A 13,326-nucleotide genomic window follows, 5' to 3' on the forward strand; every position below is an offset into this window, starting at 1 on the left:
CTAACTGTCAAACAACAGAAGATTATTCTTGTAGTGGTGGGACATCCACACAGTGAGACACTCTGCAGCCATTAGAGTGCAGTTGGGGCCATCAGATCTGAACGGAAGTCTTGATGGTGCCATTTATCTCCTGTGTGACCCCAGGCTAGTCATGTAACCCTTCTGAGCCTCAATTTCTTCCTCTGTGAAATTGGCACAGTAATAATGCCCACCCGGAGGATTTTTGTGCTAATTAAGTGAATCATGTGAAGAGCTCAGTATAGTGTCTGGAACATTCCTAAATACTTAACTAATGGCTATTACTATTGACAACATCTAATGACATTGAACAGTGATTGTGATATGATTTCAAATGTAAAAAGCTTGATACAAAACTGAGTGTGTGGTGTTATTAAGATTTTATAAAATGTACATAAAATTTTGCATGAAAACACCAAATTATCCACCAAAACGAGTACCCAATCATTGTGAAATTATAGGCAACATGAACACTTTTTTGTATTCTCTGAAGTTTTTGCAACATGCTATCTTTATAATCAGAAGAAAAGCTATTATAAGGGAAGGAGGGGGGCACGTGGATGGCTCAGTCCACTAAGCGCCTGCCTTTGGCTCAGGTCATGATCATGGGGTCCTGGGATGGAGCCCCCCATCGGGCTATCTGTGCAGCAGGGCGTCTGTTTTCCTTCTCCCTCTGCCCCTCTTTCTGGCTAGTGCTTTCTTTCAAATAAATAATAAAATCTTAGAAAAATGAAAGGAAGAGAAGAAGGGAGAAAAGAAGAAAGGAAAGAATGGAGAAAGCAAGGAAGATGGCTCTCAAATGGTAAAACAATTCTGGGAAGATAAAGAACATCTTCTGTGGGGTAGTGTTGGATGTTGAGCTGGTGGTCCACAGCCTCCAAGCTGGTCCCTAACTGATCCCCACTTTCCATTCACATCTCTGAGGAGTCCTCTCTCACACTGGCTGGTATTGATCTTTGTAACATCTTGAATATTATGGAAATTACACAGTGTGTCATCCGAAGCTAGATTATAAAGGACATTGCAGCTTTGCCTCATTTTCTCCAAGATCACTGGCTCTGAGGAAGCCAGCTGCCATCTTGTGAATGAGCTCAAGCCACACTGTAGACAGGTCAGCATGGCAGGGTGGTCTGTGCTTTCTGCCAACAGCCAGCATGAACTTTGGGGGCAGCCATCTTGGAAATCAAGCCTTCAGGGACTGTAGCCCCGTCTGACATCTTGGCAGTGGCCCTGTGAGAGAACCTGAGCCAGAAACCCCCCTGACAAGCCAATCCCAAATTCCTGACTCAGAGATACTGAGAGCTAATAAAAGCTTCTTGCTGTTTTAAGTGACTGTGTTTGGTGTCGTTTGTTACACAGCAATGGCTGACTGGTACACCAAGAGGGAGGAGCCCATACCTATGAAACCCTCGCATTGTTCCAGGAACCCACAAATATTCTTATGGTGAACCCCTCAACAGACTCTCAGGTAGAGTCAGTATGGCTTGAAGCATTTCCTGTATTACTCAGGCAATTCTCACAAGAAGTCTGAGGCAGAGGCTACTACTATTCTCACTTTACAGACAAAGAAACTAAGACACGGAAAGACTTAATGGCCAAGGTGACATAGTGATTGGTGGGAGAGCTGGGATTCAAACTCACATGGCCTGGCTCCAAAGGTGCTACACTTCTGCCCATGATGCCATGTCATGAGAAGACACCAAGGGTCAACAGAGCAGCCGATGTCCTTGTGAGTCCCCTTTCTTTCTTCCCTCTTGTCCACCGCAAAGGAATGTTTTTATAAAGGCATGTTTTACAAGCATCTCTGGGACATATGTTGGCCATTTCTGCTCTCCACTTTCTTTTCCAGTTCTGTTGATCCTATATACTTTGATTCTGGAGAAGCTTTGAGAGTTCTAATTGGGAGAAGTCTCCATTTGACCTCTTCCCATCTTCCTGGTGACCCAGACCTGCTGCCTGGATGCCTGGGGCCACCAGTGATTCCATCTGTGTCCTTCCTCTTTGAGGACATGCCTCACACAGGTCATCAGGGACAAGGATGGGCACTGGAAATGTGAAAGAATGAGAACACAAATGTCCACTGTATTGGTTAGCTTTTGCTCCCAAAATGCTATGTAACAAACGACCCCCCCAAGTCAGTGCCTTGAAGCAATACTTGCTTGTTCGTGTGGACCTGTGGGTTGGTTGGTTGACTGATCTAGGCTGCACCCAGCGAGGGAGCTTTGCTGGTCTTTGTTGGGCTCAGTCACCTATCTGGAAGTCAGCTGGGGGGCTGTCAGTCAAGGTCCTCCTCCTGGGGCTAGCTAGCCTAGCTCAGGTGTATTCTTATCCTGGCAATGACAGAGGGCATCTGGAAACATGCAAGGTACCTTGAGGGCTAGCCTGGCACTGGCCCAACAATATTTCTACCTTATACTATTGGCGAAGCAAGTCACATGGCCAAATCCAAAGCCAAGAGCCAGGGCAGTGCGCCCACAGTGGAAGGCTACTCCATAGTTACATGGCAAAAGGTATGACACAGAAATACATAGAATATGGTACAGACATAAGTATCAGAGCCAGAACAACAGCCCAGGAAGAAAGGCCACAGTAGCTTCCAGACTCCACTGTATTTCTCCCAAACCACCAAGAAGGCAGGCTCCGCCTTCTCCCAGGGTCCAGGCCCCCCTGTTGTGCAGCCACACGACAGGTGTACACAGGAGGGGCCACACTAAGCCACAAACACCTGGTCTACTTCCTCCTCCCATTGATTATGACCCCTTGAGACCAGTAATATCCACATTCCTGAGCGTGAAGACTTACTACAACCCCTTTGATTTATAGCCCCAAGCCACCTACTTCTTGTGCCATCCTTGGTTCACTGTTCATGCTGGAGGGTGCTGGCCAGGGTTAGATTTTCTCTCAATAATATCCTTAACCCAAGCGGGGGCTCCATTCTTCCCTCCATGCTTCACTGACTCCATAATTTCTTTTCTTTTTTTTTTTTAAGATTTAATTTATTTATTTAACAGACAGAGATGACAAGTAGGCAGAGAGGCAGGCAGAGGGGGCGTTGGGGGGTGGGACATGCTCCCTGCAGAGCAGAGAGCCCGATGTGGGGCTCGATCCCATGACCCTGGGATCATGACCTGAGCTGAAGGCAGAGGCTTAACCCACTGAGCCACCCAGGCGCCCTGACTCCACAATTTCAATGAAACCCTCTTCTAATACAACAGATTGTTTTTCTGGTCCAAAACTTCCAACAAGCAGAATGGAGTCGACCTCTCAGAGGGCTCCCGAGGAGGCCCTTTCCAAGTCAAGACATCCTGGGCCACCGGAGTCGGGAGTCACACGCCTGGGGTTGAACCTTAGCTCTGCCATTGACCTTGGGGAGGACACTCCTCTTCCAGTCTCAGTTTTCTTATCTATAAAATGCGGATATAAGGGCACCATCAAGGTCATGTGTGTAAAGCTCTGGGGACTCTGTGTGGCGTTTAGTGGATGTCCTTTTACTTTTACTTGGGAGACTGAACCAATGAATGGAAGGTTAGACAGGTGTGTGTGTGTGTGTGTGTGTGTGTGCGCACACACTGGTTAGCAGATTGTGTGGTAAAGACAAAAGGCTCCAAAAGATGTGTCTCGGTTATAAAGCTGAGGAAGATAAGGCAGCACTCAGCAACACAGGCAAGGTGCACTCTTTTCCAGCAAGTTCTCTGCCCCTCACCTTCCATGGGAGTGTGGGACTCGGGCATCCCTCACACAGTCCTGGACTTCAGCTTGCTAGAAACCCACAGTGTCTCCTGAGTGGTGGGGAAAGCTCTGGTCCCCAAGTTCAAGGGTCCCCATATTCTCAGCCTGGGGACTTCCCCCTTGCCCTCCTAACAGTCTCCCTTTTGACAGTATCGTCTATCACAACCACAGCTGTCATGTCCTAAGAAAGCTTTCTGGTCAACCCCTCCGAGTTCTGCCCAGTTCTGTGCCTCAGTTTCCCTCACTGTCAGAGAGGACTAGACCCGTGCCTGCCTCATCGTGTGGCTTGTGGGTATAATGAATTCATAGATGGGAGCCTGCTTAGCTCCTGGCACAGAATCAATATTTTCTATTGTTGTATTCATCGTGTATATTATTACTGCTAAGAACAAGACCTTTCCACAGACGACATCTCCGTGATCCTTTGTTATGAGATGAGGAGCAACCCTGAGGAGAACTATCCACAGCTGCTGAGGCTGAATGTGAGGCTCTTGTTTTTCTCTCACGGAAAAGACAAGTGCCCACATTAGCTGGCCTCTTTTGGGGTGACACGTGACTGTCAGCTATTTGTCCCCCAAAAGACAATGCACCTAATCTGCTCCTTCAAGAAGAAGGTGACTTTTAAACAATGCACGAGACTCATTGCTTTTTGAGAGGAACTCAGGTGTTGGGAAGAACATTCTGGAAGCAGATGTTTGGAAATCCTTCCATTTTAATGAACATTTGTTGCTGAAAAGCAATGAAAGTATGTTTCCTTCAAAAACTCTACAAGTCGGCATGCTTTAAGGACTTGAAAACAGAAAATTTCCACCAATTCCAAAATCTTTCAAAAGAAAACTTTGAGGGGGATTTGAATCCGTTTGCTAAAAACATGCAAATACCAATCAGCTGATTTGTCTGCAAGACTAAGTGATGGACATCAGGAACTTGTGCTTAGCCAAATTTCATTCAAAATGATTCCCTATTTTGTGAATGGGACTCGAATGTGAGTATCGATACCCAGGAAGTGTAGCCCGCAAGACTCTTCTTCCATTTGGATTGATCAATCTTTGTGTAAATCAAAATTTCAACATCGCTTTCAGCTGTAAGAGCTGCTCAAATCATGTATGGAAAGAACCTTCCATAAAACCAGACCTTGACCCACCACAACGCGGTGTTAACCCATGCTTTTCCAAAATCAACAAACAAAACACACCCAGGTTCATCGTAAGCGGTTCAAAACCCATTAAGAATGTCCAAGTGAAAACTGAAAGGTCTGTTAAGCTGTTATCAAATAAAATAGAAACATTTAAAAGTCGTGTTTATCTAGTCCTTATGCCCTTTAAATTCTTCTGGTTTTTGTATATATGCTTTATACTGTTCGTGATATATTTGTGCATCACTATGGAATTTATAAATATTGATTCTCAGCTTCAGACTTCTGCTCTTAATCATTTATGGAGTCCCAGGTCCCCCCGCCCTGCCCAGATCTCTCCCCAGGCAGTGTTAGCTTCTTGGTGGTGCGTGGGGAAGTGGGGGGGGGGGGTCTTCCCCAGTCCCGGAAAGCAAGGTCAGCTGTGCTCCTCTTGGTCCCTAGAGGGCAGCAGAGGGAAGCAAACAAGTGCTTCCAAAGGTCTGCTCACAGAGAAACAGCCCAAGAAGGGGCTGGTCCAGGAGACGCCTGAAAACATCTTTTTTCTCCCCAATTCTCCTGGCATCTCTCTCAAGACTGGAATAAAACAGACCATCTTCAGACCTTTGAGACTGAGGAAAATCCCACTGAGCGCTGAGAACAAGGAGGGGGGTCAGGGAGTGAGGAAGGAGGGTTCACTTTGGGTCGTGGGTCTGACCATGGATTCACCCGAAGATGCCAGGGAGACAAGCCCTGGATTATTCTGACCCCTGCCCTGCTCCTTCCTGAGCTTCAGTTTCTCCGTAAGGGTCCCATAAGGGTTCAATGATATCTCTTTGACCAAAGTGCCTGGCATGCAGTTGGTGCCAAATAATGTTCACAGACTCTGACTCGAGGATCCTCAGAGCAGCCTTCAGTGTGTGGCGTGAGCCTGACATACCTTCAAGACACTCACCTCCCATCCACCACTCCTTATCCCCTGCGGGCCACCTGGGCCACCTTCTGGAAACACTCCCAGTCCACCTCATTCTTTTGCTCCACAGCCATCACTGGCTCCCCATGCTCAGCACATGCTGGCGTTCTCATCCCTCTCCCCTATTCCCAGATGAGAAAATCGGCTGAGAGATGGGTGTAGCCCAGATGTGGCAGAGCCTGGATGAAAATTCAGACGTACCACCCTTAACCTAACACCTGACACTCTCCAGCTCCAACTCCCCTCCTTAGCGAGGCCCTGGTCTCTCTCTCTCTCCCCGACCCTCTTTCATTCACTCCACTGCGTTGACGACCATGTACAATTATCGAGTTTATTAGCGGCGTCCTTGTTTATCATTGCCTCTCTCTCAAGAACACGAGCCCCGTGGAGTCACGGACCTGGCTTGTCATGTTCGCTGCATGCCTGGCCCAGAGCAGGGACCCGATAAATTCTTCTTGAACAGTTGTCGGAAGAGCCAAGACAGTTTCAAAGAACAGGCTGATCTAATGAAGTTGGCTCCTTTCTCTTTGGCAGAACCCAGCCCCTGGGACTTCTTTGATTGCTCGGAGCTCTAGGGTCCCTTCCTCTCCTGGGAGCACTCGCCCCAAGCACCAAACAGCCTCTAAATACAGCGGCACCGGGATTGGGGGGGGGTGTTGCTTTCAAAGAAAGCCTGGAATGGCATCTTCACCAGGAGAATAAAGAGGATATTATGCTTAGATACCTTGAGAGTGAATGTTTTTAAAAAAACCTCCAATAATGGCTAATCGACTAATCCTTGTTATAATTAGGAGGGCCCAGAGGATAAGGGGTGCTCTGGTTTCCCAAGCTCTGTTTTGAAGGGTTAGGAAACAGGAAGGGACTTAGGAGGCCCAGAAACTACCCAGTGCCTTTATATCAGCCGATTCCAAAGAAAAGTCAGAAGCAAAAGGTCTGTGGGCCATGCCCCTTCAGTGCATATACATATTTCCTGAAAAGTAGGAATTTCGTTACAAATAGCAACATTTTTTTCTGGTCAAATTTGTGGAATATAAAAAAAGTGTGCAGTTCCCAACTGTATGGCTTGATGAGTTTTCATAAACTGAAGCCACCTTTGTGAGCGGCCCCCAGAGCCCCCCCACCCCCCCACTGGGGCTCTCCCGGCCACCAGGCCACCTCCCAGCCATAACCCTCATGGACTGGTTTTATCAAAAAATGTTTTGGGCTTTGATTCCAAGCTCTCAGCTTCAAATGCGTGTCCCTGCCTCTCCCCGCTCCCCCACCAGTCCCAGGGCCCCAACAGGTGTCTATGGCCTGGACGGACTGTGGCTCCTCGTGTCCCCCACACAGGGACTTCTGCCGATGGTTACCAGGCAAAGATACAGGCCTGGTGTGGGCACAGAATCTGATATTATGAAAGAATCTAGAAATCTAGATTTTTGTATGAAATCTCCTGATTATGGAATGTTGGTAACTCACGACAATGTAACACACAATGGAAGCAAGCCCAAGCAGACCAAACAAGGCACACTCATGGGCCAAACTTGGCCTTCAGACTGTCAGTGGGGGGGACCTCGAGGGGCCCCCAGGCCTGCCGGGGAGACAGGCGTGGACATAGGCCTCGCAGCTCTGAGAAGGGCTGGGCAAGGCCAGGGAAGCCTCTGCAATGGAGTGATGTTGAAACAGCCCTTGGAAGGACAGCTGAGAGAAGGAGAGCAAGGGTGCTCCGGCAGAGGGAGGCAGGGATCCAAGGTCATGGTCTGAGGACCGGATGGTTAGACCAGCCAAGTGGTTTGGTGTCTGTGGCAGTGGGAGGAGCAAGCTAAGGGGCAGGCCGGAGCCCATCTCGAAGGATCTGGAACAGCGTTTAGGCTTTGTCCGGGGGCAGGCTATGGGGAAAGGAGGTTAAGGCGAGGGGCTGTGCTCATCGCTGTAGGAGCAAGTACAGGGGAGGGAGCTAGACGGGGCTGGCTGGGGGGCAGCAGGGAAACGGGAGGTCTTGACCTATGGCGGTGGCTCAAGAGAGAGGAACCAGGGGCTTGGGCCCACATTTCAGGCCCCCTAAACAAATCCCACCCCCACTCACTCCTGACAAAGAGTCTCCTTGACCAGAGCAGGGTCAGGACACTCCGAGCCCTCTTCCTAACCTAACCCTGAACTTGGGCTCCGTCCTTGGCAGCTTAGTCTCATTTTAGCCAGAATCCCACTGGGTGGGTTCAGCAAGAATCCTTCACCCTTGAAACCCACTCAGTTTCCTCATCCCCACCCTGGACATCTTCTCCCCCGGAGCTGCCAGTGAGAGTCCTGCCAATGCCGTTCAGCGGGACTCCTTCCAGCTGCGATGTTTTCTCTCTCTCTCTCTCTCTTTTTTTTTTTTTTTTTTTAAGATTTTACTTATTTATTTGACAGACAGAGATCACAAGCAGGCAGAGAGGCAGGCAGAGAGAGGGGGAAGGGAAGCAGGTTCCCTGCTGAGCAGAGAGCCCGATGCAGGGCTCAAACCCAGGACCCTGGGATCATGAGCTGAGCAGAAGGCAGAGGCTTTAACCCACTGAGCCACCCAGGCGCCCCACGATGTTTTCTCTTAATGATGTCCCACCATCGCCCCCTGCCCTGCCCCTCCGCTATAGCTCCCCTCTTTTCCTTGTGTTCAGAGTTGAGCCCCATCTCTCTCCCCTCAGGGCAACACCCCATTGCTATTTTCCTTACCCCTGGCCACCCCCGAGGTGATTTCACCTGCTAGTGATGATTTGAAAACACCCATCCTCTCCAAGGGGCAGCCTAAGGAGTTTGTCTTTGTTTCAAACTTCCCCACAGCTTGAGTCCGAGGTCTGGTGTGGAATCAGCCAGAATTTCTGATCTTCCCTGTGTGGTCCTGGATCGACTTCTCCCAAGGCCTTCTGTCTCAGCCAATGGCAACTCTGTCCTTGGAGAAGCTCTAGCAAAATGCCCCAGGGTTGTCTTCACACCCTCTGTTCCATCCTGAAGCAACTCTTGCTGGACCTGCTTTTGAAACAGACCCAGAACCTCCACTGCTTTTGTCATCACCCTGGGCTGAGCTCCTACCTAGCCTTACCTTGCCTGGAGTTACTCACTGGTCACTGGCTGGTACCCTTCTTCACCCAGCAGCCAGAGAGGTCCTGTTATACCCTAAGTCAAATCATGTCTCCCCTCTGCTCAGAGCTGCTTGAAGTTTTCACCTTACTTCGGGTAAATGCCACTGTCTTCGTAAGGGTCTACGCGGGCCTTGATCTCTCACCTTCACCTCCTCACCTCTGTACCCTTGTTTTCTGCTATTCTCCTCGCTGCCCGCTTAGCTCCAGCCACACTGCTCTCAGAGTTATTGCTCTACCTCAGGGCCTTTACACTGGGTACTCCCTCTTCCTGGAACTTCCTTTCTCCAGGATGTCCCTATGGCTTGCTTCCACCCTCCTTCAAGCCTTTGCTCCAATGTCATCTTCTCAGTGAGCTCTCCTTGAAATCCTGCTTTAAAATTCCAACCCGCTCTCCTCACTTCTATCCCTGCCCCCTGCTTTATTTCTGCCCTTGGCCTTTAACACTTGCACACCTTACATCATAGGTATTAACGTTTGTGTTCTCTTTTCTCCCCGGTTCTGAGCATCTAGTGGGAGCTCAATGAGTGGAAGGATATATCAACCCCCCTCTGTGCTTCCTCAGGGTATTTCTGAAGACGGTGTGATCCCTGAGTCATATTTTGGTTGGGATCTGCTGGCTTCGAATGCCCAGGGCAGAGTTCCCAGCCTGAAGGTCACCAGGTCCTGCCCACATGTCCATTGTCGCAAGTCTCCATCTGAGGGATTGATTTTCAGAAGTGTACAGACACTCTGTGATGAATATTACACAGCTATTTAAAAGTGACACTGAAGTCCTTGCAAGTTTTTGTCCATGATGTATTTTCTCTGTCCAGCCATCCCCTCAACTCCATGATTATCCCATGGAGGTCCTCCTTCTCAAAATAGTTGGGAAGGCCTTGCATAGGGCCAGAAAAGGGATCTAATGAACGAATCTGGAGACCCCGGCCATCCTTCATCAGAGATCCTGCCAGGGACACTGCCCACAATTGTTGCCACCCGCCAGCTGACCATGAGCACAGGTTCACCCACCAGAATAAGGCAATTCATACTCTGTTAACCTTGAATTCTGCCAGCCCTGCCATCCCATAAGCTGGGGGTTGTTGGAGCAGCTCTCAGCTTGGGCAGAATTCAAATGAGCGCTTGTAATCAACATAAAATTAATTGTCATAAGCCCTGGGCATCTCGGCCCCATGCACTGCTGGTGAGAAGGGAGTTCAGGTCATCTCAGTACAAGGTGGGGCTGGGAGTGCTCCCTGTTGGGCAATACCGCTTTGCACTAGAGATCCCGAAAAGGTCTGTGCAGATTTGGTCCACTGATCTTGGTTCAGATGTTAATCATAGTGGCTGGCATTTTACTGATCACCTACTATGTGCCAAATGCTTTTACAAGCAGGATCTCATTACAATACCTCCTGATTACACCTCCCCCCCCCCGCCTTTTTTTATAGATAGACACTTGCGGCTCCCAGAGGTTAAGTGACACGTTCAAAGCCTCCACCTGGTCAAACCCCAGAACTGCCTGACCCCAAAGTCGGTATTCTTGACCATTCTGTCCCCAGCCCAATATGGAAGCATCCGGGCAGATGGTGTCTACAGGACACCCCTACCTAGCAGCTACAACGTTGTGTCCAGACCTCATTGGGTGGTGTTGCCCTGGATCTCAAGCGGGGATGGCCCGCAGGAGAAAACTTATTTTGTCATACACAACATCCTGTGTGGGGCACTTCTTGCCACCTTTGCTGCTGTTCCATGCTGGAATAGAGACCACACGTGACCGTAGCTTTCACCTGCCAGACAAGCCCTTCCTTTTGGTTTACACAGTCTAAGTCCCCCTGGGTGACTCCCAGAGAAAGCACAAACCCCAAAGATTCTACAACCCTGCATTCCTGGCGGGGGGACACCCCATCGGATGGGTCCTGCGAGTCCAGGTCCCGCAGAAGGCAACCCTTTCAGCTGAGCCTGAAGCTCCCTGGCTACGGGAAGCCCAGGAAACTTTGCAGTCCTGACCCTTTGGGACTCCTTCCTAGTGCTTCCTCCCGCCGGTCCTTGTCCCTCTTGGGGAGCCCAGTACTCTCTACTGAGTAGGATGCCCCCTCCTGGCCAGGTCTGTGGCCTCTCCCGCGCCCTCCCGCCCCCCGCAGGGATCCTCTTTCTCTGAGACGGCGCCTTGTCCGGCGTTTTCCACGCTTCTTAGCCCCTCCAATCCGGTGCGTGGCTCCTCAGAGGCGTCCCTTCTCTCCGGGTCCCCCGCCCGCGCCCGGCGTGGGGCGCCCCCTCTCCCTGCTTAGGGCGGGCGCCGGAACAGTGTCGCCGGCCGCCTGCAGGTGTCTCCCCACGGAGGGGCGCGCGTCCCTGCGCCTTGGCCGCTGCCAGGCGCCAGCGGCTCCTCGCCGAGGTGCACTCGCGCTCCGGGCTCCGGGCGCGCCGGAGCCGCTCCGCCGCTGCCTCCCGCCCCCCGCGCCCCCCGCTCTCCCCGCGCCGCGCCCTCACCCCCGGGGGGGGGGGGCATGGGCCCGCGTCGCGTCCGCCGCCGCCGAACGCAGGCGCCCGAGCCCCGGGGCGCGGCGGACAGCGGCCGCTGACGCGGGGCGCCGGCTGCCAACTTCGCGCGCGGAGCTCCCCCGGCGGCGCGGTCCCGGCGGCGCGGGCGGCATGAAGACGAGCCGCCGCGGCCGAGCGCTCCTGGCCGTGGCCCTGAACCTGCTGGCGCTGCTCTTCGCCACCACCGCCTTCCTCACCACGCACTGGTGCCAGGGCACGCAGCGGGTCCCCAAGCCCGGCTGCGGCCAGGGCGGGCGCGCCAACTGCCCCAACTCGGGCGCCAACGCCACGACCAACGGCACCGCCGCCCCCGCCACGGCCGCCGCCGCCGCCGCGGGGAACGGCCCCCCTGGCGGCGCGCTCTACAGCTGGGAGACGGGCGACGACCGCTTCCTCTTCAGGAATTTCCACACCGGCATCTGGTACTCGTGCGAGGAGGAGCTCGGCGGGCTCGGTGAGTGAGCGGCGGCGCCGGCGGCTCGGCGCCCCGCTAACCTCCCCCCACCCCGCACCAAGCTCCCGGCGGCGCGGCCCCCGCGGCCCGAGCCCCGGCCCCGCGCTACCTCCCCGCACCCGGCCGAGGAGCCCCGCGCTCCGCAGGGCTCGGCCGCACGCCCGGGGGCGGGGAGCGCGCGGGAGCCGGCCGGGGGAGAGTCGGGGGCGGCCGGGACGCGCCGCTGTGCCGGGGCTCCGGGCAGAGCTGCTTCCTTTCCCGAGCTCCCGGCGCCTTTGGGGACGTCGCCGCGCCCCGGGGAGGCGCGTCTCCCGGGCATCCAGCCCAGCGGCCGGTCGGCGGGGCGCGCGCTCCTTTCCGCGCCAGAACTCGTCTCTGGGCTCGCCCCCTCCCCCGCCTTCGTTCGCGGGGCACCGGCTCCCCCTTCCCGGCCCGTCCCGCCTGGGGGCGGTCGCACCGACTGCTGCTTCGGGTACCCCCCACCCCCCACCCCACAGGTCCGCGGAGCCTGGGGTGGTTGTCGTTCTCCTAGTCGGGGCTGGGGCCGCACGAGAGTCGGGGTGGGGGGAGGTCGGTGGGTTCCCAGAGGGGAGCCCTTCGTGTCCTGGTCCCCGCCCGGGAGAGGATGCAGCGGGCGGTGGGCGAGGCGGCGGGAAAGCGGGATGGCTCGGCTCAGCTCGGCTCAAAATTGGTGGTGGTGATGGTGGTGGCGGTGGGAGGGTGACTTTTCAGAAGGCAGATGAGACTGTTCCCATGGCCTCGCTCCTCTTCCCTGCCCGCCCCGGGGCAGGCAGTGAGGCCCTGGGGTGGGTGCTGGGCCACACCATCTCCCAGACCTTGTGGTGTTCTAGGTCGGGGCGTGGGGACCCTCTTGAGTGAACTGACCTCTCTCACCAAGGTTAAGAGTCTGTGCTTGCCCAGCTCTCCCATGCGCTCCAGCGGGGTTTATGTGTGTACTCCGATGTGGATGGGGGTGGGTGAAAATGGAGTTTGTTTAGAATAAGCCATTGACCTGACTTGTTTGTCTAAAGGATAGAGAGACAAGAAGGCGTAAAATTAACCCAAGGAGGCCTGGGGAGTAGGTTCCCTAACTTTGTCCCTTGTCACCATCTTTATCTCCACCATTCTTGGCGCAACCTGAGATTTTCTGGAGCCTGCCTGTGGTCACTAGTTTCTTGTCCTCCATGTCCACAGGATGTCCCTGTGAGGGCAGGGCCTGGGGCCTCCTGGTTCATGGGCATCCCCAGCTGCTGGGTAATGTCTCGCGGATAGGAGGTCATCAGTACTTTTTTGCGGGATTCATGTTGAATGAGGGCCTGGGATGATAAACCAGGGGTTTCATGGGGTGATGTCCGCACTGCCTTGCCCCTGGAGGTGCCCCGCTGAACTTTTCTCTCCACACCTGTGTGTTGCTAGCTGTTTCCCA

At 53.2% G+C, this 13,326-nt stretch overlaps 1 protein-coding gene across 3 annotated transcripts in view; it reads left to right on the top strand.

Moving 5' to 3' along the window:
* Positions 1-11,522: 11,522 nt before the first annotated feature.
* Positions 11,523-13,326, top strand: part of GSG1L (GSG1 like) — a 197,569-nt gene continuing 195,765 nt past the window's right edge. For all 3 annotated transcript variants that reach the window (XM_032842683.1, XM_032842684.1, XM_032842685.1), the window contains exon 1: positions 11,523-11,900. In XM_032842683.1, coding sequence (XP_032698574.1) covers positions 11,558-11,900 — 343 coding nt within the window. In that variant the 5' untranslated portion in view covers positions 11,523-11,557. The remainder of the gene's footprint in view (positions 11,901-13,326) is intronic.

The sequence above is a fragment of the Lontra canadensis genome, unplaced genomic scaffold, assembly GCF_010015895.1.
Source record: "Lontra canadensis isolate GAN:19392208 unplaced genomic scaffold, GSC_riverotter_1.0 scaffold132, whole genome shotgun sequence".
Lineage (NCBI taxonomy): Eukaryota > Metazoa > Chordata > Mammalia > Carnivora > Mustelidae > Lontra > Lontra canadensis.